At 39.5% G+C, this 24,616-nt stretch overlaps 2 protein-coding genes across 6 annotated transcripts in view; one reads left to right on the top strand and one right to left on the bottom strand.

Annotated features, from left to right (window-relative positions):
• Nucleotides 1-421: 421 nt before the first annotated feature.
• On the bottom strand, nt 422-15,960 carry FASTKD2 (FAST kinase domains 2). Of its 5 annotated transcripts, XM_059928540.1 has the most exons (13): nt 15,702-15,958; nt 14,189-15,008; nt 11,350-11,376; nt 11,124-11,227; nt 10,322-10,430; nt 9,899-10,022; nt 9,495-9,634; nt 8,176-8,348; nt 5,089-5,252; nt 3,897-4,106; nt 3,408-3,495; nt 1,598-1,712; nt 422-612 (listed from the first exon to the last, which is right to left on the bottom strand). In XM_059928540.1, exons 2-13 carry the CDS (start codon nt 14,906-14,908, stop codon nt 493-495), a joined length of 2,094 nt encoding a protein of 697 aa, XP_059784523.1. In that variant the 5' UTR covers nt 14,909-15,008; nt 15,702-15,958; the 3' UTR covers nt 422-492. The 5 variants fall into 5 exon arrangements, with proteins under 5 accessions (XP_059784523.1, XP_059784524.1, XP_059784526.1 ...); XM_059928541.1 differs by lacking the exon at nt 11,350-11,376; XM_059928542.1 differs by lacking the exon at nt 422-612 and having other exon boundaries at nt 1,629-1,712; nt 3,925-4,106; nt 15,702-15,960.
• Nucleotides 15,893-24,616, top strand: part of MDH1B (malate dehydrogenase 1B) — a 28,272-nt gene continuing 19,548 nt past the window's right edge. Inside the window, exons 1-4 of the mRNA XM_059927536.1 lie at nt 15,893-16,099; nt 20,276-20,388; nt 23,771-23,905; nt 24,097-24,239. Coding sequence (XP_059783519.1) covers nt 16,078-16,099; nt 20,276-20,388; nt 23,771-23,905; nt 24,097-24,239 — 413 coding nt within the window. The 5' untranslated portion in view covers nt 15,893-16,077. The remainder of the gene's footprint in view (nt 16,100-20,275; nt 20,389-23,770; nt 23,906-24,096; nt 24,240-24,616) is intronic.

Genomic DNA, 24,616 nt, shown 5'->3' with positions numbered 1-24,616 from the left:
CCTCACCCATTTTTAACACGCTACCTCATTAATTCTTATACATTCTACAATTTGAGACCCCAGCCCAATTGCTTTGTGGCCAGTGCTTGAATGTGGTCCATACCTGAGTCCTAAAACAGCTTAGATTCCAAACCTGAGGACTGCCCACATCAACTTACCTGCAACCCATCACAACTAAGAAATCAGTTTTGAATGCATCAAAGCTAATGAGAAACAGTAAAACCTACAGCTCATGAATTTATGAAGTATCTGGGCACTGGAAGGAACAGGTATGACTGCAAAAATGACCCTTCTCGAATTTTCTCAGCATATTCTAAAGTGCCAGTAACAATATTTCTTTCATTCTCAACTTTAATTTTAGCAGTGAACTGAAATAACACTTTCTATTATGGTGAGCAGTCAGGTAAGTTCCACCGACAACTGAATTGTAGTCTTTATTAAAGTTATTTTTATAAATTTATGTCTAATAACATTAAAAGGTTGCTTTTTACTTTAACATGTGCTTTGTAAATCTATATCAGCAGTAGAAAGTGCTTCCGGTGAATAGATTTTAGTCTTCAAAAATGTGACTGCATCCTTCATCTCTAGTTTTTCCACCTCCCAATTATTGACCTTACCAAAGAAAGAGGAAAATAATCAGTTTGCAAGAAGATGACGACGTATAAAATAAAAGCTAGTTTCGAGATCCAAGGATATTAAAATAACATCAGCAAACCACTTATAGTTACACACATTTTAGAAGTTTAGTAAGACTATGTGCTAGGGTCGAAGAAAGCTCTCACAGTGAAAATTACAAAAAAACTTTAAAGGTCCTCTAAAGGGTGCAAAAATTCCTTTCTTGGGATAATCTTCCTTAGAATATAAATAATAGCCAATACGAAAAAAAAAAAAGTGTTACAGATTAGCCCATTAAGAGAAATGGGCCATCTTAACCTTGGTAATCCAGGCATGATCCAGTTTTGGATACTAAAGTACCATAATGAAGATTCAAATATTTACATTTCACATTATATGCAGGACCAAATGAGTGGCATTTAGATAGATCCCAACATTAACATAAATATATATTTATTCGTATGGTTCTTGCTCCATACCGAGACATCTAGAGAGGCTGTTCAAGAAAAGTTGTGCTCAGAATCAAACAAAGCCTAAGGAGGGAAGAGGAAGAAGCATCCTCTTACAATCATCCAGCATTTTCTAGTGACAAACATCCTTAACAGCCTCACAATGGCCCATGAAAACAAAGCTTTAATTAACATCTTTTCTTCTCCTGTTCAAGATAACCTAGAAACTGAATATGGTTTCATGTGTCTTAAATTAAAGAAGTACACATATTACCTACATTTTTCACTTAACAAAAATGATTAAAGTTGACTACATGTAGCACTTATAAAACCCCAAGTAAATAATAGTAATCAGCTGAGTAGGAGCCAAATCATGTACCAGAAATGTGCTTTTTCAAAGAAAACAATAACTAAAACACTTATTCCAATACTGCTGACAATTCATCTAGTCCTAGTAACCAACTTCAACCACAACATTCCAGCAGAATGAACATCAGTAATTAAAGACTATTTCATTTGCATTTTTTTCTTACCAAGATCACATGAAAACCCATTACTTTCAAATGCCGCATTTTCATAGCAAGGAATCCTCTGGGGTGGGTTGAATCCAAACAGTACGTAGATCTAGGAACACAGAGTACAGCTACTCTGAAAACAAAAACACAAAACGTGAGACCAGTTACTAATGAGATGACCATGTACAATCCTGCTGCATCCTCGTTCTTTGGAGGTTTCAAAGCTGAGCTCTCCACTTAACCACATTCCTCACCATTCCCTCCGGTGTTAGTCCTTCACTTCCTCATTACCTAGACTATGTAGATATTCCAGTATATGAAGACTATCTTAGGAACCACAAGCTTACAAAAATGCTTTATACAAACAGTATCCCTTAACCATCTTTAAGAATGGCTACATTCTCGATGAGGAAAATTTTCAGATATGAAAGCACCCATTTTAGGGCTTTCCTGTGCAGAGCTAATCTCTGATCTAAACATAATTATTTATGCTACTAGAAGCACTGATGTAAATACCAAATGGAAAATGCTCTGCTTGTACATATTGTCTCCCAGAGACAGACACATTTAAAAACCAGAATGGGGAGACCAAATACAAAAAAGAAAACACTAAGAGATAGGCAAGACTGTTGAAGAGATAAAATGTATACGTGTAACAAAAATGTGGAAGGTGTAATTTGTTTTTCATTGTTCATGGCCTTTTGGAAAGATTAAGTTCATTGGGGGAGAAAAAGACATTTGTGTCCTTACTGTCTTCTGTTATACTCTGGCTGTTATCTGAGATAAAATAAGAGAAATTTCATATCTTTAAAGGAACACTGATTCCTCACTTTTTCTCGGTACTTTAGGCTGAGAACTACTACATTATATTATTATGCCAGAACAGATGAATACCTGAAAAAGAAAAATGATCTTTCAACTTGGTCAGAGAGAAAGCCTCTTTTTGAGGGAAGATGGGTAATATGTAGAAGGAAGATAGTGGCTGAAAAAGATGGCCAAGGAACAAGCTAGATGGATTTAGAAAGGCGCAAAAGTTACAGAGCTGTGTATGAGTGGAGAGGGATGAGGAGATAAGAGTTTGAATCCCTACAGACTTTTTCTTTACCTCTCTCTACCATACTTATGTGCATGTGCTACAAAGCAGTAGGGGATGCAGGTCGCTTGGGGTCAGGATCCACGTCTGACTCATCTTTGCGTGCCCCACAGGCCCTAGTAGAGCCTTTCCGCAAAGAATGACTGAACACAGGGTGTGCGCAATATGACCTGATCCAGATGCTTACAAGGCAGAATATTCTCTCAGGGAGTAGCATCAATTTCTCCCAGAAATACCCTCTGTACTGTGTGAGTCAAGGAAACTACTTCTAATTAACTTCAATATGGTTTGATCCATATACAATACAGCTTAATTAAAAAGCTGAAGTTTCTCTACCTTTAGAAAGGTTTGGTGGTAGAGAAAAATATTTTTTGGGTATTTGATTTTAGTAGAAGCCATCATTCTTTATGATCACTACTGCATTATCTTGTCAAAAATTTACACTGCACTGATGGTTTCAATTATATTAGCATTGTTTTATTGAACTGTTTAGCTTTAAAATCTGATTTTAAAAAATTGCCTGTTTCATTAAATGGACAACTCCAATCCACTGTCTTCAACCACAGTGTCCCACATTTACACCTAAGGGGTAGATTAATGGATGAGACGTCCCTCGGTGCATTACAAGCTCTATACAAATATAAGGTCTTTGTATTGTTACTGCTATTTATATGAAGTCTTTGAGAATTAAGATTTAAATTTAGAAAGTTCAGCAAATGCGTATGTGTAAACAACCTTTGAATATTTGTAGCAGAAGTTACCGCATCCACGTCAGAAAATGGAAGCACTTGGCTCCTGTTAGCATCCATTCTGATTTCAAAATCTGAAAGAAAAAAGTTGATACTAATTTTTCAAACACTGCTCAAAGTGATTTTTTGTTTGAAAAGGTATACTACTACTACCAATAATTATAATGGCAGCAGGTAAGCTATACTGAGCTTATTTACCATGTGCCAAATACTAGTCTGGATTGTATATGTATAATCTCACTTGTTGGTCACAGGAACCCTGTGAGATGGGTACTATTATTATTGCCATTTTACAGATAAGGAAAGAGGCTGCTGAGTGCCTAACGCATAGCACTAGGAAGTAGTAGAGTGAAAATCCACACCCAGCAGGCCAGCTCCAGAGCCAATGCTGCACCACACTAGACTGCTGCAGTAAACTCCTTATCTTTTGTCAGAAAAAAAGTAAAATAGAGGAAAATTATATAAAGTCCCATACCAATATAATAATTATGTGGCAACCATACACTTTTTGAGAAGCATCCTTCTCCCAGAAGGCTACTCAGCACCTCGGCAACCTTTGCATGTGGATGTAATGGCGTGGGGGGCAGCTGTGGCAGAACTAAGTGTGTGTCCTTGTGACAAGGAGCTTCAAGTTTTAGACAGGCAGCCAAAACATGAAGCTTGTGAACATTCCTCTCCACGTCACCTAATAAAAAAAGAGAACGAAAATATATAGTTAAGAAAAATATGAATGCTACATTTAAGAAATTGTATTAATGCACCTATAATTCTGATCACTTGCTTCGTATCAGGAGGAATCTCTCTGTGTCTCCCGAGGTCCCACAGTGTGTAGGTCAGTGCCCTGATAATGCTTTAAACTTTAAAATATCTTTCAAGGTGCTTTAGCCTCAACTCTTCACTGAACAGATGGGAAAATGCTCAGGAATGTTAAAATGCTTCCTGATTAACTAAAGGCAAAGTTGGGACTAGATTCCAGGTCTCCTGGGTTCACGGCTGTTTCCTCCACGTTAGACTGCTTGAAAAATCAGCACGTGGTGTTCCTTCTCCACACTTCAACTTTGGAATTTCATACTGTTGTTTTTAAAAGGATTTAAAATACTCTATTCCCAGATACATCATCAAATTTTACACATCTAGCCTGATATTGCTTTTCCTTATTTAACAGTAAAGACTGAAAGACAACAATTAATTTGGTTCCAAGAGTAAATAAATTCACTACTTTGGTAACTATTTGGTTTCTTGATCTAACAGCTGTGCCCTCATTACAGGCCATGAGTGACAAAGTGTTTATAGCTGCAAAAGTTGACTTAACTTGGCTTCAAACGTGACACATAAGGATTAGAAGTACAAACACCTCTGATCAAGGCATAAAGAACAACCTGAACATTTAGCCTTTGCACAGGTGCATGAAGTGTAAATAAAAAGAACAATGACGCTGTGTTTCTTATTCTTGCCGTCTATGGGCAGGATCTGTCATTAAAGGAGCCTCCGTCGGTTTGCTGGTTTGAAGCACGGCCCTTTGACTTCACCATCATTGGTCCTTTCATCAGGAGCACCCGCTCCACACGTTTTAACTAACACTGCTGCAACTGAGACCCCAATCAGAATCACCTGGTAGCCTGGCGGTACTGCTTTATTTTAGTCACCACTGTGCACTGACATCCTACCTGACGTCAACAGATCATGGATGATGTCCTTTTGAAGAAGCTGATTAATAGGGGCCAGGGGAAAATGGTTCATCAAGCAAAACGAACACACAGCATTCAACAGGTTTTCAGAAGAGATGTGGTGAAGACTACCAGTGAGAGCACTAGCCATAACTTCTAGGAACCTACAGGGGCAGAAAGGAAAGTCAGCTTTCAAATATGAAGAGTAGACAAGGTCATGGCAGAGCTAGTGAGGTGTCAGAGAACTGACAGCCTTAAGGGGATAAAACAATCAGGCTTGCAATAAGTCTTCACACATCTTTCAGGTCGGTGACTATCTCATAATAAATACATACACTCAATAAATGTTAGCTACTACTATATGTCTTACACAGGGCAAATGTTTATAAGCGTTAACTCATTTAATTCTTATTCAAACTCTATGGGATAGGTATCATTATTTTCTTCATAATAAAGATGAGTAAACAGGCTAAGCAGGGTCAACTAACTTGTCCAAGAACACACAGCCAGGAAGTAGCAGAGACAGCACTGGAATCCAAGTTGTCAGGGTCCAGAGGCTTTTAACCATTGTGCTAGATTTTTTTATCATGAGTAAGTCTTTAAGACCTGGAACTCCACTGCAGTTTTATAATCAATTAAAATTCTCTAGCTATTAATACTCTGAGTTAAAAGAACTGATAGCCTAATCCTACCACCCGAGCTAACGTTACGCAGTATAACAAAGCAGCTAAGCACAGAGGAAGAGAGGAAAGATCAAAATTAGGTAAGGTCACGTGTGCAGGGTGGCACTGCTAATAAACGGCACAGATACGCTTTGAACCCAGGTCAATTTGACTCTTAGGGCATAAGCTATATATCATTATATAAGAAAAAAGGAAGTATTGATACTTGCAAAGTACTGTGATAGTGTACAGGAAAGAAGGTAGATAGGGTAGCTTTGGGGATAAGGAGAATTTCAGTTAAGTGGAAAAGATGGCAAAAGGGAAGACCACTTGAAACTAACGCCTGAAAGTACATGCTATTCACACTGTAATAACCAGCGAGGCTGGGGCACAGGCAGCGAGGCTCACAGCAGGGCGAGTAGGCCCGGAAGTAAGCCCTCAGTACCAGTGAGCCGTAAAGGGAAATGTATGAGATCAACTGGGAGGTCCCGTGAGGAGCAGATGGACGAGTGAGGAAGGCTGTGACAGGCTAAGCAGGACTGCTAACAGGTCCTAGAGACAACAGTGAGGCAACACTTATTAAAGGGAGAACTGATGGAGTTTGGAGTATGCAGCAAGAAACAGCGGGGCTGCAGAGGACTGATCTGGAGCCCAGCGGTAATCACCTCTCCAGTCTCCTCGCATCCCACTTCTTATGCTGTTACCTCATGCTTCAGCGACACCAAAATCTGTGTCGTTCCCTGCACGTACTCTGCTGTTTCTTTCCTTCCTGACTCGAATATGGAGTCCCTTCTACTCAGAATGGTCTCTCCAATGTTAACTCCTATCTATCCATCTTTCAAGATCTGCTCAGGTACCAACTCCTCCAGGCAGGATGCTTGGCACCCACTCTGACCCTCCACTTCGCCAGGCTAGCATCCCGGTACATCCCTCCTCTATTCCTATATACACTGTATAAAACTCTATCACTCCAACGTTCATGCTATATTTAACTGCAAAAAGGATTATGTCTTATTCATTTTTGTCTTAAGTACCTGAGTGCTTGGTACAAGTTTTCCGACTAAATGAACAAATAAACTTAGATGAGGAGGAGGAGAATGTTAGTGGAAAAGGAAGAATCAAGAATAATGAGCTAAAAACTCACCAAGTTGTATACATTGAATATGCACAGCATTTTACACGTTGTTATTCGTACCTCGATAAAGTGGTTTAAAAAGCTCTAGAGCGCTTTTCAATTATGGAGCAGAGACAGGCTTATGGACAAATAATTGCAGCTATGTGTCAAGGCTCCACCAAAGAGTTATATAAGACATGACAAGCACAGGGGCTCTGATGGAGACAATTAAGGGAAGGCACATGACATGCAGTATGAACTGAGTCTTTCACAACAATGGAGAGCACAGTGGGCAGCTGCTTTTCTTGGCCCAGCACTTCTTTGATTACCTGCCCCAAAGAAATGGGCATGTGACCCAAACTCGTTCAATCAGATTTTCTCTTTTGGAAATCTGAATTTTGAGGGAAAACCACAGGGACAAAAAGCTGTTGGAGTCAAGCTACTCGATGGCAAAGAGATGGCCAGTGAACCTTGCCACTGAGACCCTCAGAACTGCCCTAGTTTATTCCTCCAAGGCCTCTATGACAGACACTCTAGTTTTTTTTTTAAATCTAACAATTACTGTGTGTCTGGCATTGCCTTAAGAACCTGACACAGGTTAACTCATTTAATCCTCATAACAACCCAATATGATTAGAAATAACTCTTTATTTCTCATCCTCATTTTAACAGATGAAGAAACTGAGGCACAGATAAGTAACTTGCCAAAGTTAAGTAGCTAATGAATCACAGAGCTAGGATTCAAACCTGAGCAAGGTGTCTCCAGGGTCTGCACTTTTAATCACTCTTCTAACAAATGACAAATGACATGTTATATGCGTTTCTGGTTTTTAGTGAAACTTAGAACTGACCTAGAGAGGAAGGAAAGATGTCCTGGGTAGAAAGAAGATGAAAGAGCACAGCATGTTTGAGAAATTGCTGTGTTTAATAGTAGAAATGCACGGTTGTGGTTAAAATGAAAAGAATAGAAAGCAGTAGTTTGGGACCAAATGAAGAGTTATGGTCAAAACTAAACTATAAACTCAGGAGCTGAGGGAATAAGCTGGGGGAGAGTTTGAAATGAAAACTCCTATGCTGAATTACCAAATATATTGCAAAGAACAAAGAAACTGGCAAAAGCAAAGCACATATCTTTAGCAAAGATAAAATAAAATTCTGTTTAACTTCATAAATAAGGAATATTATGTTTAATTTCTGGACATGGATGAAGGCCATGGATGCGTTCGCATGTAAGAATTCATTGAGCTTCATAATCTTTTCTATAAATACGATATGTGGCAATAAAAAAGTAAAAAAAGAACAAGTACATACTTGTGAGTCCAGCATTTGTGGAAGTGATTGAGAGAAGAATACACATGAAGAATAGAGACAAGGCTTTTCACGTTTAGGAAGCCAGGTTCATCTGCTGCTTTCTTCATAAACAAGTCCATCAAACTAACAGGTCGAAAGCCAAAGTTTTCAAATAAGATGAGGAGAAAAAGAACCTAAAAAAAGAAAGAATCGAGGGAAAACTTCTTAAGAATTACAGTATGCTATTAGCAATCTTTTAGATCTCCAAAAATTTAAACCGCAATAGAACTGTCCTGACTGATCAAATATTCCCTTAAAAGGAACAATTATCTTTTCCTTACAAAATCTGTTCCAGTTATTCTTGAATCAGAGTATTGAGTTAACAAGCAACCTCTTTTTATAAGCTGAGAACCAGAGCACACAACGGTTTCCATATTTCCATCTCATTTAAAATAAATCTTTTCCTATACGCTTTTCATACAACAGCTCTGAAAATTACCTTTAAATACACCTCTTCTGAAGTTTTTCAAAACGACCAAGCCAATTTTGAACTGCTCTCCCTTCCAAAGCTAGACACTTCCTAGATTCTAACAGATAAGAGATAACTCAAAAATTTCTATGTTCAATACTAATTTCTATAACTGAGAATAGAGCTGAAATACGATGATTAAATGTTCCAGTTCACCTCTCATTTCCCTCTTAAGTCTTTCTCACAATAAGTACTTCTCTTTCCAAAATCAATTTCCATACTAAACTCAACCTCACCCTCCAAAGTGAACTAAACCAGTGACCTAACATGGTTACCACTACTTTACTACAAAAAGAAGTTTTTACCAGCTGCTTCATTTAGATGTTTAATTATTAACACATGCCCTGAATTTAAAGGCTGTTACTCTAGAAGAAACAAGCAAACTTTCCATAAATAGAAAACAGACATGACCATTAAGTAATGACAGTTTATTCTTCAAAAAGCGTTAAGCCTCTCACATCACCTATCCCCATTATTCTAAATCTAATAAAGGAAAAGTAGAAAGACAGAAATAATCCTTAGTATCCAACCAAAGTACCATACAACCTTTTGAAAAACAAATAGAAAAACAAACTTTGGACAATATAATTTTTGTTTTGGATAGAAAGATGGTCCAGACATTGAATAATATATTAATAGGTAACCCCCAGACAAAAATTATAAGGAGCTAGTTTTTCAAGCCGATTTAGCATTGGAATATTTTGGAATCTAAACCACTTTAAAATGATAGAAAAATTATTTCGAATGCTAAATAAATTAATACGTTTCTTGAAAGTTTCTGAGGCTTCTTCTAAACTGTTAACATACTTACTTTTTTCAACTTCCACATGTCAAAAGTTGTAGCCACATAATCTGCTATTCCCTTAAAAAGATCTATATTAACGTATTGGAGGTCTCTGCAAGACTGCAATATGCTGATCAATATGTTAAAAGGACACCCATGGATATTACCTTTAAGAATGAGTTAAAGAAACAAGAATTACCAGATGGTTTTGACTGTAAGATCCAAGATACTATATACACAGTACTTTTGTTTCTTTAGAAAAAACAGCACTATATTTTGTTAAAAAAAAAAAACCACTATAGGCAAAAATAAAATTTAGATCTAACCATATCATCAGATATTTTTCATATAACAGCAAAGTTGTTAAAACAAACAAATATAGTCCAGAACAGATCGGATGCTACAAATCACATAAGAAAAATTCCCCTTACTTGTGACTATCTTACTGCACTCATTCAAAAGGACAATGGAGCGGTGATTCATGGCGGCCAGTACTGCAAACATGTGCTGGCTATTCAAAACAGAAAATTGGTCTAATTCTTTCAAGGCTTTCATCTAAAGAAAAGTAAACTTAGATTTAATTTTTCATTTGTGGCAAAATAAATTAAACTCCTATATTTAAATAAAAAAGGATAAAGTTTGAGCAAAATGACTCGGACAAACAGATATATAGAGAAATATATGTAAATATACATACAGATAAAAATAAATCTATTTCTATTATTTCACTTTAGCAAAGTTACATCCAAAAGCACAATGTCCTCCTAATAAACCGACTTTAGGAGGTGATAGCAAATCACAAGAAATATTTTTTTCAAATTTTACACAACAGAGAAAATTCAGAAGGTATTTACCTCCAATTTCCTTTTAAGACCAATCGGTGCATCTTTTCCAATACACTTCATTACAGTTTGTAATGTGAAGACACGTTCTATTTTCCAAACTTGCTGATCAACTAGCATCCTGTCATCAAACACAATAAATACCACAGTCCTAGGATCTTAAAACCAGGAGAGAAATCTTAAAAGTCATTTGGTCCAGCTTCTACTTCTAGGCAAGGAATATGAAGCCCAAAGAAATGATCTACCTGTCCAAGAGAGTGCAAATAGTGAAAGCTCCAGGACCAGCCTAGTATTGTTTTCTCTCACATTATTTTGCTGTCTTTATGCATGAACAAATATCAGGAGACTATATTAAGACATCTCAATGCATAGTCAATGAAGAAGGGAATTAAAAATTATTCTCATCAACCTATGACATTAGATTAGGTGCATCAATTTTATAAGTTGTAAAACTTAACCTCGTTTTCAAGCTGGGCCAGTGTCATGTGACCTCCACATAGTACCCAATTAACCATTATGAACTGAGTACATATCAGTTATCACCCAGCCCACATCAGTACTATGTTTTAAGATAATTTTAGATTTTAATGTTACCCACACCTTTTATTTTATGGTGGACCCTGAAAGAAGCATTATTTCCAGCTTCACCTGATCCAGAGTCACTATTTTAAGTTTAATAAGGTATTAAAGACCATAACTACTAACAGAGTCTTCCATGCCCCCACTCCAAAAAAGGGAGCTCAACTTTCATCTTCGTTTTTGATTTAAGAGAAACAGAGAAAGGCACTTGAAGAAAGCGTAAGAGAGTTCTCACCGCAATCCTGCTCGAAGAACATCCACATTCTTGCATGGCTCCATTGCCTCTAAGATAGCTGACAAAACTGAAAGACATGTCTCATCACACTCATTGATACGTTCCTATTGAAATATAATTACAAAAATACCACAGGTGATGAGCTCATAGTAGACTATCTCACCCAAGCAAAACCACTGAACTGATGCTTTCAACTAAAGGATTAAGTATCAAACCAATAACTCACAGAGTCAGTCCACAATAAACAGCATCTCTGGAAAACAAGATGTCATATGTAAGCGAATTTTCCAAATAATTGATACACATTCTTTTATGTATCAACCCTTTTTTTACATTCTCTGTTATCACTGAAAATGATTTGATATTATCTTCCTCCCCTTCTGAAATAACTTTTATCAAACATTATTTTTACCTCTTCTAGAGACCCAAAGCCATCATGATGACAAGTGCAGTAATACTAGAGCTACAGGACAATTTTCCTACCCCTAAAGAATCTTACACAGCTGCGCTTACAATTTCCCTATATCCTTTCCTGGGTATCAAACTGCAACCTCAGTTGTGAACCTTCTAATTCACATCTGCTGTCACATTTTACCAGCACTACCTGGATCTCAAGAGGAGCCCAGGCTCCATGGATCCTTCTTTCAAATCCTCTGAATTAGGGTACTAATTTAGGTTCTAGAAATGGCCTAATTTAGAAAGCAAATAGTAACAACACAGCTTACCTAGTGCTCTACAATTTAATCACAACTAGCTTATACACCTCACAAGAGTACTTGTCATCACATCTGAAAGATGTATGCTCTTTTGCTAAAATTACAATACATGACTAACTAGTCACAAAGTCTCAAGTCAGAACGAGATAATGGTAAGAAATGGATACTGCTGGAAGGAAAAAAGGTCTCATTCCCATGAGAGGGTTTCCATTAACAATTTATAGCATTCCATCAATATCTACTGTGAAAGAAAAGACCACTTGGCTATGTGTTTGAAGGGCAAACTTCACTGATGACATATTTCATCTCTAGCTAAAATGTCTTGGCAACATTCCAACATGTTAGTGAGATACAATTATACGTACAGATAATCTGACCCCAAATATCCACTGTTCATTCCTCACCAATGCAGATACTATGCTGATGTGAATACCTGTCCAAAATTCATTTAGAGCATCACTGACCAGGTAGAGTGACTTACTGTAATCACTTTTAAATAACTATGTAGGAAACGCAGTCCACCAAAAAACACAGATATTCTGCGGTTTAAACACACACACACAACAAACAAATTAGTTCCTGGGCAAGAGCATGGAATCACAGTAATGTAAAAAGTTAAAGTTAAAAACTCTCATATACCTATGAACCCAATTCTTGAATTCTATAGTAGAATAGGATATATATCAGATCATCCTCAGGAAACTCCTGTCTTCAAAAAAAATTATTTAATTATGATCATTGAGTTCATAAGTCTGAAGAGTCCACTCTTAAAAGGTAAATGATTACTTTAATGAACTCATCTTTTCCTCAGCCGATCTGGCGTCATTTCAGTGACATCAAACAGGATACTGACTCCTTTGTTTGAAACTAAAAGTGGCTCCTTCCTCCATTCCATTTCCCACTCCCACAGTAATCTAAATACAAATTGGAGCATGTTGATGACCTTTGCTTAAAATATTTCACTGGATCCCCATTGCCTACAGGATAAATCCAAACTCCTTAGCCAGGCAGAAAAGGCTCTTCACGATTGATACCCTTTTTCCCCAACCTCATGCCTTGCCACGACACCCAACCCCTCCTCCTTGACAACCACAGACACAATCTCCTCCCCATTCCCTCAAACTCACAACCCCAGTATTCTGTACTTCCAGCCACAATGAACTACTTTCAGCTCTGCGAACTATTCTCCAGGATTTGAACATATAGTCTTCTCTGCTTGAACCACCATCCCCTTCGCTATCCATCTTCTAAGTGCTGGCCATTTCTTGGACTCAGCTTAGACATCATCTCCTACTGGGCTTGCATTTTAGCTCTACTATGTCGAGGTGTTTGTTCATTCACGCAGCAAATATTTATCAAGTACCTACAGATAGTGACACTAACAGGTATGTGACCTTGGGCAAGTTATTTAACCTCTCTAAGCCTAAATTTCCTAATCGGTAAGATGAAAGTAACAATACCTACTTTTAAAAACTACACTGAGAATTACATGAGACAATCCTCTTTTCAAACTTTGTACCTATCACTGCTTCAAACAGTAATCCTGTATCCTCCTCCCCCATCACCTCTTCCCATAATGAAGGCATACTCCTGACTAGGTTTGAAGCCCTTGTAATACACTCTCTATAATTTTCTTTCATTGCACTGAAAGCTCTATGTGGCCGTTATTTTGTAACTGTATTCCCTATGCTCAGCACCATGCCTACAACATAGTAAATGTATGACTCATCAGATGAACATTGGTTATTTTTGTAATTACCTACAAAATATCTGTTGTCCCCTCTAGGTTATAAGGGCAGGGATCATGTCTTCTATATCTTTACATCCCCAGTGACAAGTCTAGTAACTGATATAGTTGACACCCAATAAATGTTTACTGTATGAATCCAGTAGCTGTGTGACTTTAGCCAAGTTGCTTAACATCACTAAATCTCTTTCCTCATCTGCTAAACTGAGGTAACATCAACCTTACAGGGCTATTGTGAAGATTAAATAAGACAACACAAGAAAAAGGTACAGGTAGTCAATAAATACTAGTTCCCTTCCCTTCTCTTCTTCTTTCAACTACCCAACCTTTCCTTGTATATTTTGTACCTCTTCCCATTTTAGCTTATTCACTATTACTCAACTCCAGAGAAGAAAAATGGGGCAAGCTTTCATAAATTTCTACAGCAAAAAGATCTGGCTAACTTAAGGTCTCTAAATCATATAATATCTATGCAGAAACAAATATAAACTACCATTCCAAAGATAAGTTTCTTTCAAGGAGGCTACATGTTTACGTCCCATCATTCTTTCAAGATATGCTAAACCAAGTAAAAGTATATTTAAGGCTCCTTTTGACTTTACCTGGACCACCCTCAGCAAAGTCTGTACGAGTAGCGTATTCTGAGGAATCCCGAGCTTCACCATAGCATGAAGACTAAACAGCAGGTTGTCGTAGTGCATGATCTTGGCTTCTCTCATAATTTGTTCACACAGCTGGCTAAACGCAGGGTGGTTAAACATCAATTGTTTTTCAAAGCGCTTCTGGTCATCAGACATCCGTTTGGCAATTGTCCACATGGCTGAGAAATAGTTACTACTAGGAAATGTAGGTGCTTTTGAAAATATATCTAACACATCACTCAGGGAATTACACTCCTGAGACAGTTTTCTACAGTTGATCGGGGTTGGTTTTGTTCTCTTGGTGAGAACATCTTCATTGGAAGGCTCATGATGAAAGTTTTTCTTCAATCCATTATCAGAGACAAAGTGTTCTGAGTTAAAGGACAGTCTTCTAGGACAAAGTAGTCTGTCAACTGTAAGGACTGTTACAGTGCTTATGCCCTTTGTTTGAAAGCCATCACCTCCTGATTTAAAAATTAAGGCATCCTGAAAGAGATATCTAATAGATGACTGCATTCTATTATCAAAGTTACTTAAGTAACTTTGGAAAAGGTTCCAGTTTGAATAAACAATTTTTGGTCTGCAAAATCCCGAAGGATACAGCCTCACAGTTCTGCCTGTTGGAACTAAAGTACTGAATTGTCTGAGGTTCCATAAAAAGGAACCTGCTCTGTTTTTCATTTTCCTAGCCACTGAAACACTTCCAAATGGCTTTAAAGTTGTCAAGATCACACACACACGTCGCTTCTAAATATGAAAGAAAACACATGCCGTAGCTTTCCTGTAGGGGAAGGGGTTATAAGAGAGATAAAAATTAGAGTAAAACTTCTACTTAAAAATATCAAATGCATTTAACAGAGACTAAAGTGAGACCCTAGGGAGACATTAAGATTTCCGTTAAAAAGGTAAAACCATGTTAGTAATATGGGCCTTCTCCATTTCTACCACAATGTGTATATACACAGTCTTAAAGGTGCAAGGTTACTTTGGAAGTAGTCGTTGTACAAATAAGGTTTTAAAAAAATAAAAAAGGAAGTGGATTTCTGACGGAAAAGTTTTCCTACAAACTTTTCTTTGCAGTAAGGCATTTTATGTTACCACTGCCTTGAAGATGTCGTCAATGAAAAATAAGGGTTTAACCTTGATGGATACTTTTTAACACAAGGATTTAACTACAGCTAAACACGAACTGTTAAGAATAAGGACTTGGACAAGTAGAACGGCTCAGAAGCAGCAGCAGCAAACTAAAGTGATGCTTGCACAAGGCCTGCGCTTGTCTGGAGACACAACCAGACAGTCTCACCGGGTCTCAGAACCGGTGTCAGGGGTCCGTCCTTCCGGAGCTGGACCTCTTAGTATTAACCCACCTCCCTAAACTTACTTCCCGGGCAACTCCTGAGACCTTTCTCTGAAAGGCAAGAAGTCTAAGGCGTAGTACGACCACCTGTTCCACCTATGCTCGCCCTCCACTTACCTTAGTTCAGAGCTCCATGGTTATACAGAAGCGCGGCCATAACAGCTTCCCCGCGAGCTGAGCGTATCGCGAGATTTTACGGATCCTTCATAGGTCAAAAAGTGTTATGTTCGCGGGAGGTTGGAAATAGTTTACTTGGAGTGAAGAAAGCCTACCGAAAAACTGACTAGTTTTTCTTAGCTGCAGGGAATAGGAACGGGGGAGACCACAGAGCTTTTAATGACAGTGTATAACTGTGTACCCTAACACGCAACCTCTCCAGCTGGGCGCCAGAGTCCGCGCTCAGCTTCAGAGTGCGCCTGCGCCGGGTCCTGAGCGGCGTGGTTGCCTGGAAACGGTGGAGCAGCGGTTCAAGGCCCCGGGTCCTGGCTTCACTATGGCCAAATTCGTACTCGCTGGTGAGTGATCCCCGCGTCCTCCCGCAGGTCGCTCAAAACACCGACAGCTACTCTCCTCCTATGACCGCTTGTCAGTGATCTTCTTAACTGGCTTATGTTCTAGCAACTCCAGCCTCTATATGGACCACCCAGGCTTTATTATGCTTTCATTCAAAAATGTATGTTGAGCAGTGACTGTGTACAAAGCACTGCTGGACACAGGGGATACAGTGAGGGGAAAGACGCATCCCTGCCTTCGAGGAGCTTTCAGTCTCCTGGGATACAGAAGCATGTAAACAAGTACTTTTGATACAGTGTGATTAATGCAATGAGGGGTATGTGCACAGGGCTCTGGGGGGTGTTACAAGAGCTGATTTGTGAAGGTTTGGAATAGGGAGGACATTCCAGAAAAAGGCACAGAGGCTAGAAGTGTCATGGCCTCTGGATACGGAGGACGTGACTGGACCTGGGGCAAGAATGGGAGCAGAAGCCAGATCCTTGCACTTCAAGAACACCAAGCAAAGGTGTTTGAACTGTATGCTGAAAGCAATGAGGAGTCATTCAAAATGTTTAAGCAGGAGGGTGTCTTAATGAGCTTGCATTTTAGGAAACCCTCCTTGTCAGCAATGGAGGGGATGGACTGGAAATGTCCACTGGCATCCAGAAAACCACAATAGAGGCTTTTACTGCAGCAGGCTATTGTACCTGCCTCCTTTCCTCTCAGCAAGTTTCTCAAAAGGGTAGACTGCTCTTCTATCTCCAGGTCCTCCTTCCACTCAATCTGGTTTCTACTTCTGCCTCCTTTCAGAAATGGCCCTCACCGAAGTCACCAATGATTTTACAGAAGCTGTCCGGTCCTTGTCTTATTTGACCTCTTTGATGCCTTAACACAATTGTCATCTCCCATCTGCCTGAAAACCTATTTCCTTTGCTCCTTTATTCATTCAGAAGAGTATTTTTGAGAATGTTGCATTTGTGGCAGTGGCAGGGCTGGGTTCTATAGGAGCAGTGGCAGTGGCAGGGGACCTTTCTTAGGCAAAGACTTCCCAGAAGAAGTGATTTTTTAATCAGGGTCCTGAAAGATGAGTGTTACCTATCGGAGAGGAAATAAGTAGGGAGGAGGAAAGTAAATTAGGCACGGGTAGCAGGGAGTGGGGCTGCAATGAGGAAAGCTAGTTTGGTGATTTTTGAGAGTATACAATAAGCAGAAAATTGAAAAAGATTTAGTAGGGTTGGAGCATAGAGTACAAGGAAGAGACTATCATATGTTAAGGCCAGAGTTAGATAACATATATTCTTGTGAGCCACGTTCAATACTTTTTTAGATGTATTTATTTTGATTTATATTTATTTTTGGCTGCCTTGGGTCTTCGTTGCTGTGCACGGGCTTTCTCTAGTTGCAGCGAGTGGGGGCTACTCTTCATTGCAGTGCACGGGCCTCTCATTGTGGTGTCTTCTCTTGTTGCAGAGCACGGGCTCTAGGCACGCGGGCTTCAGTAGTTGCAGCACACAGGCTCAGTAGTTGTGGCGCACGGACTTAGTTGCTCCACGGCATGTGGGATCTTCCCGGACTGGGGCTCGAACCCGTGTCCCCTGCACTGGCAGGTGGATTCTTAACCACTGCGCCACCAGGGAAGCCCTCAATATTTTAAACTTTATCTAAAGTACATGGAAGGTTTTTGGAAGGAGATACATAATCAAATTTGCATTTTATCTGAGTGTTATTGCTACAATGTGAGAAGAAAAAGACTGGATGCCCAGAGCCCAGTTAGGTACTGTAGTCCAGGAAGGAAATACTGGTGGCCTGGTCTAGGAAGGTGGGCAATGGAAATGGAAAGAAGTGAATGGATTGGAGAGATGTTAGGGAGCAGAATCTATAGAACTAGACATTTAACTAGGTGGAGGAAGAAAGGAAGGGAGAAGAAAGAGTTAAAATTCTTCCCAAGCAGTAGTTTGCATAACTGGGTAGATGGGAAATCATTGAAAAACAGCAGAAGAGTAGGCTTTATACTCTGGATACTGTTAATACTCTGAAATAACTGGGTAGATGAACATAAAGAACATAAGAGAAGGAGCAAATTTAGTAGGGGAGTGGTGGCAAAATCTGTCATAGACATGCTGAGTGCCTATGAGACATTTAGAAGGAGTTGAAAAAATACAGGAGGGTGTAGACATCTAGATAAGGAGATAGTTCTGAACTGGAAATACAGATTTCTACTTGAAACCAAAGGAGTGGAGGAGATTATCCAGGAAGGATCATAGAGTATGAAGATAAGATGCCTTGTAAAATGCTAACCTTTTAATGCATTAATAAAGGAATAGGAACCTAAAAGTGTAATGAGGAGTGGCCAGAGAAGTAGGAAGAAAACCTGAAGAATGCCCCCACTATAGTGGGTATTTCAAGAGTTGAAGGGAGACAAATGCTACCAAGGGTCAACAAGAAAAGGATCAAAAAGTACCCATTGGATTTAGTGACATGGAGATCCATGGTGACCTTCTAGAGAATTATGGGAAAAGCCAGATTGCAGTGGCATGAGAAATCAATGGAAGTGAGGAACTGGGGATGGCAAGTGTAGAGAACTATTTTAAGAACTATTTCAAGTTTTAATAGAAAAGGGCAGGTAGAAGGCAACGACTGAAGGGGGTCATGGGCTGTTTGTTTCTCAGGACAGGAGAAACTTAAATATAATGAGTATATTTTAATTATGGTAGAAACAGGCCATTAGAAACAGAGCTAAGATGTTAGAAAAAGGGGATAACCAATGGAGGTGGAAGAGGGTGGTGTTCAGAGCATAAGTGGTGAGATTGGATCTGGATACGAGGTAGGATCCCTCTCCTACTGAATAGAAGAAAGAAGGAAAGGATGAGTCCAAGTGCAGATAGGCTAGTAGGTTTGATGGCAGGAGGTTGGGGGATTTCCCTTTTTGTATGATTTGGTTTAGTTTGCGTAAAGTAGAAAGCAGAGTTTTCTGTTGTCTTCTGATAGTACAGAAAAATATTGGCAAGAAGGAAGAGGCTTGAAGGAAGTAGACAGTTTGGAATGGTAATTATAGAGACCAAAAGAGAGTGCTGCCAAGGGAAACAGAGGGATCTCCAGGAAGAGTTGAGGGCCAGTTGAGACTGGTGACCATGAATTTATAATGGTGCCACTCTGCTTGGTTCTACCATGTTTATCCAGGGGTGCCAAGTACATGAAACCCAGGCACAGAAAAGGCAATTTACTGGGTTCATTCAGGGTGAGGGGCTTTTACCAGGCTTACTTGCCAGAAGCCCAGTGGGGCAAGAGAATTGAAGACATGAACCAGAAGAGTGGTCTGAATTCATGAGCCATGGATTTGAACTAAACAGGGAGGCTAATAGCCAGGGGGAGTTTGAGAGGGGTTGATGACTTAGAAGTCACAAGGAGGTTGAAGAACTGGTGATTGGGAGTAATCGGGGAAGAATGCTATAGAGAGGGTTCTGCCCTTGGCCCCTGCCCCTCCTACTCTAACGGACATCCAGTCCCACCAACTTTAGTGGCTGTCACTTTCTCTGTGTTTATGCCTGCAATATCTGTATCCTAAGCTATTACATAAGGCCTGCTCTTCAGATTTGCAGGTGCAGCTGCCTTCTGGTCATATCCACTGAGATATACTACAGATACTTCCAGCTGCACTTTATAATTTAAACTTCTCACCCATGATTTCTCTCTAGTAAGGTCAGGATCACCTACCCACGCCAGAAGAAAGAAGTTAAGCCAGACTCTTCTCTCTCCCGCCAATTCTCCTTCCCCTTCCCCCAATACTCTCTGCACACATATCAAGTCCACATGTGATTTTACCACCACTCCTCACTTCACACTTTGCCTTTTAGTAGCTACTAATGAGTAGTTCATTATGAGTAGTTCATGCTTAATTAGTAGCCTGGCATCCTCTTAGAGGAAGTGAGGTCTAATATAGCACTGGAGGAGAATAAATATTCAATAGTCTTTTTTCCTTTCCACATTTTATTACTAATGATTCTGATCTTCTATGAAATTCATTTTATTTTACCAATATAATAAAAATCAAAAGTTTATGTTATGGCAGTTTATTCTATAACTCTATATAAATTATATTGTAACTGTGTGATTGATTCTGTAATTATATGACAAATACTTGTAACTACATGATAATTTCCATGTGATGAAAGAAAATATTGCTAATTTGAATTTTTTAGGTAGAGCAGATTGCCCATATTATGCTAAAGCAGAACTTCTGGCAGATTATTTACAAAAGAATCTTCCTGATTTTCGGATACATAAAATTACGCAACATCCTGATGTTTGGGAGGTAAGAGGCCTTTACAGTTTGTTAAATTCACACACACAGAAAAATGTGTTCTGATTTAATTAAATATTAGCTAGTGTATCAGATAGCTTTCCAGTAATGAATGTTCGTGTACTATTGATATTTTATTAGTAGTAAAATAAGTCCTGACTTATCAGCCTCAAAACATTATTTATATTTTTTTCCTAGTACCTAATAGAACAAATGAGGCCCTAACCTGTAAGTAGAATAAATTTGGCTGGTATTTTCCCCCCAAGAATCCACATAGCTTATATTGCACTTTTTAACTTTCAATTCTCCTTCATATTGATTTCTAATGACATGAGGGACTTGTTTATTTGACACACCCTTCTTTGGGACTGAGATGGAAATTTGGGTGAAGGAGTTTCCTTTACTGGGGAGTGCTCTTGGGAATAACATCCTTAGAAAGAATGAGGGCAGCAGGACTGGGCAATGGGAGAAGTTGAACTGCCATCCAGCTCCAACAAAGGGCTCAGCCAGCCCTACAGAGAACTCTGAAGCTGGGATGGCCCTTCGGAGATACCCCCCCAAACAGGCAAGGAGGCCAGGCTTTTGTTCTCCTACAGCTAGCAGTCATAAGATGTGGGCTGCCCTGGGGAAGAGACTTAACCTTCGGCAAGGGAACATCCTTTGGTTGAGGTCAATTTCCAGAGAGAGACTCAGCACTGAGCCATCAACAGCCAATACACCTCGTGGCAGGGGGAATGAGTGCCTTGGTCACGAAGGAGGAATAGGGACTACGCGTGACAGGATCTGCTAGTTCACCAGTTGTGCCTTTTGGATCCCCATGCTGCATATAATACGTTCACACCATCTGGGAACAGCTCTTCCAGAATTCTGGTTGGCATCTCTCCCCGGGGAAACTTTATAAGAGGAAGTTTAGTTAAATGAACAATAGTCTCCACAGCACATCATTTCAGCACTACACATCATTCAGCACCATAATTGACTCATCACCTTTCTTCTCTTCTATCCATTGTAGATTCCCCTTACCCTCTGCTGATTCAGGTGACTTATTAGGTGTGGTGGTGACTTACACCTGTATCCTTAGGGGTCTGAGCCCTCGTCTCTATTCCCTTTTCAGGATATGACTGTTGCACCTGTCCATTTGCTGTCAAAATTGAGCAAGGCACTACCAAGGATGCCCCAATGGATTACATAGATGCCAACCATTCTTTCCTGCCCACATTGGGTAATAGCTGCCCTACATGCTCCTGATCAACAGGGGCAATTACCCCTTCCATGATGGTAACTCCTTTCCTTACTGGCTGATCTCTTGGCACAGGAGCTCTAAGTGACCATGTGGCAGCCATAGATTAAAGTTTAATGGGACTCTTCCTGATAGAAGCACCCCTCACCCTGGGTGGGTCACTGGGAGTGATGGTAAGCAAGGTCACTCTTAATTCCATTCTTGGTTCTTGGATTCATGTATTTGACCTATTGGGGCAAAACTCTATTGATTTGTGGTATATATTGCATCCTGAAAGATGGTACCCCCATCCTTGCAAGGTATCAGTCTCTAAGCTGGTGCCTGTATCTTCAGTGTGTTGTTCCATCCCTCTATCATGCTGCTAGATGTTTCCATATATGATAGGGCCAGTGGGTCCCTGGTTTCATACCCAATGTCATACATCCTTTACTTTAAAATGGGTTTCTTGGTTCAAAGTGATGTTATGCAGGATCCCATGTTGGTAGGTTAAATATTTTGAAAAGTCTTGAACAGGTTGCTGGCCAAAGTCCTACAAACAATAAAGGCATTTCTTTATCCAGAATATATGTTGATTAAAATCAAGGTGAATCACTGCTCTTTCCAGGGTAGAAGGGGTCCAATGTAATCAGACTGCCACCAAGAGGTTGGTTGTTGTCTTTGAGGGATACTGCCATTAACAGGAGGTCAGCGTTGATCTCTGTTAATGGCAGCAGCAATGGCTAGATCAGCTTTGATGAGTGATAGCTTGTTTTCTCAGACCATTGCATAAGCTCTAACTTTTTCATGTCCCCATTGTGCCTTCAGCTGTCTAAGTTATCTTACTGCTGGGTTGCTTAGTGCTTCTGTCATAATAGATGTTCTCTGGTGGGCACTGCCCCCTGTCCTCTTTTATTTCAGAATTCTATCATCCCAATTGCCATGGGGCCCAGCTCTGTAACAGCATGTCATTTAACAGCCATGGCCCAGGCTTCTCAGTGATGCTGAGACCCCTCTCATCAGTGCATTCCTTGTCACTTTGGTGAATGTAGTGTCCTCCAGGCCCTTCCAGAGAACATAGGTGACCAATAGTTTTCCAGCCTTCCGTCATAGCATATGCACTCTAGCGAGCCCATTTTTTCTAAGCTTTTTCATCCCTTCTTCCGTGGTCTTCCATGACAGTTCTGGCATTTCCATTTTATTTCATCCCTTCCTCCAAGCTTTGAAGAGCCATCCTAGCAACATGTTAGCACTCTCTTCTGAGGTCTTTGTCGGGGTGTACACTCTTGAATCGCAGAAGTGTGATTCATTTTGATAAATTCTCTCTTGTTCAGCTTTATGTTCCACTCTTGATTCAGCACCCTCAGGGTCCAGTCCTGTACATATTCTTCCAGCTCCTGCCAGGACATCACCATGCCCTGCTTGCTGCTGAAGGTCCTTTGAGGTAGAGTCTCTTTCTTCTAGACTCCCAGTATTTCACTGGTCAGGCTACATTGTGACTAGAGGGGCCATGGGGGAATCATCATGGTGGAAACATCAACAAGGGAAATTCATTTGTAAGATTTTATTTGTAAGGTAGCTTCATTATACATTCCTCCAAAAACAAGAATGTTGCCATGTACTTTGCCCATAGAAATGTTACATTCTGTCTCTATGCAGATATTGTCATTGGAAGGCCTGGTGTACACAAACCAGATAATGATGATTTAAACTTTTTCTACTAAATATTATCAGAAATCCCCAGATAATTTTTAGCCCATTAATTCAATCTAAAAATATAAACTATACTCACATATTTGGAAAGCAATATCAAATTTATATGGCCCTAACACCAGAGACATCTCATACAGAAAACCATTTGAGTTGGAAAACTTGGCTTCTTTTTTAAGCCAAACCCTTGCACTTCAGGTCTACTCAGGAAAGAGAGCAACATTCAGTACCTTTATTTGGTTGATGAATTCGAAGAATATTCTTTCTTACTTGATTAATTTATTACTCAGCTCATCACTATTTCTATATTTATATTTTACAGTTTAAAGATATCTAAATTTTATTATGTATACACAGAGGTAGTAAAAAAAAAAAAACTAGTATTTTAATGTTTGAACTCTAAAGTATTGAATTGAATTCCAAGGCAGATTCAATGTGTGACTTCTCGTGGACTATATCTTTCAATAGGAGTGGCTGAAAGAGTTGTGTAAAAAGAATACGTGGAGTCACAAAAATTCCCCCATCATCTGGAGAGAGCTGTTGGATCGTGGAGGAAAGGGTTTGCTTTTGGGAGGATATAATGAGTTCCTAGAACATGCCCAGGTATACAAATTAAGTTGATTTATCTGTCTAAAACATTATCGTTCTCTCCTATTATTATATTTTTCAAATGTCTTGCTTTCTAAGGTATTCTCTCAGCTCTCTTTTTACTCTATTTGGGCTTTAAACAAGAACTCTCCATTATCGCCATTGTCAGCTATTCTGGTGTTGATTTTTTCTTTCCCAATATTTAGCTTTACTATGGTGTCACCTCTAGCATGACGACTGAGCTGATGAAGACAGTTGCTCAAGAGAACCTGGGGACACACATAGAAAAAGAGCTGGAGAAAGAAGCCCTGAAAGGTCTCATCAACCCCTTGCAGGTCTGGATCACCAGGTGGGACCGTCAAATCCCAGGATTCGTGAGGTTGGCTTTTTATGTTTAGAAGGACAATGATGTACGATTCATTACATGATGGAAGAATATCTGACTGTCAAGTTTGAGATTTGGATGTATGTATACAAATATTATAGATATGTAATATATGTATATGCATATATATCCCCTAGTGTAGCCCCATGTATGAGTGTTAGACTATATATAGGTTTAATGTGTATGTAATATGCATATAATACACATACATACCAAATCTAAGAGCAACTTTATAGCAAAATATTTACTTTGCATAACTGTCTCCAGCTCTCCTGCCCTCATTCTGTGCGTCTCACGCTGTCTGCTGCTCATACCATCTTGCTCTTCGCCTCCCTGTCCTT

The sequence above is a fragment of the Balaenoptera ricei genome, chromosome 7 (genome assembly GCF_028023285.1).
Source record: "Balaenoptera ricei isolate mBalRic1 chromosome 7, mBalRic1.hap2, whole genome shotgun sequence".
Taxonomy (NCBI): Eukaryota; Metazoa; Chordata; class Mammalia; order Artiodactyla; family Balaenopteridae; genus Balaenoptera; species Balaenoptera ricei.
The sequence above is the reverse complement of the archived record's forward strand: the minus strand, read 5'-3'. Positions and strand labels throughout refer to the sequence as shown.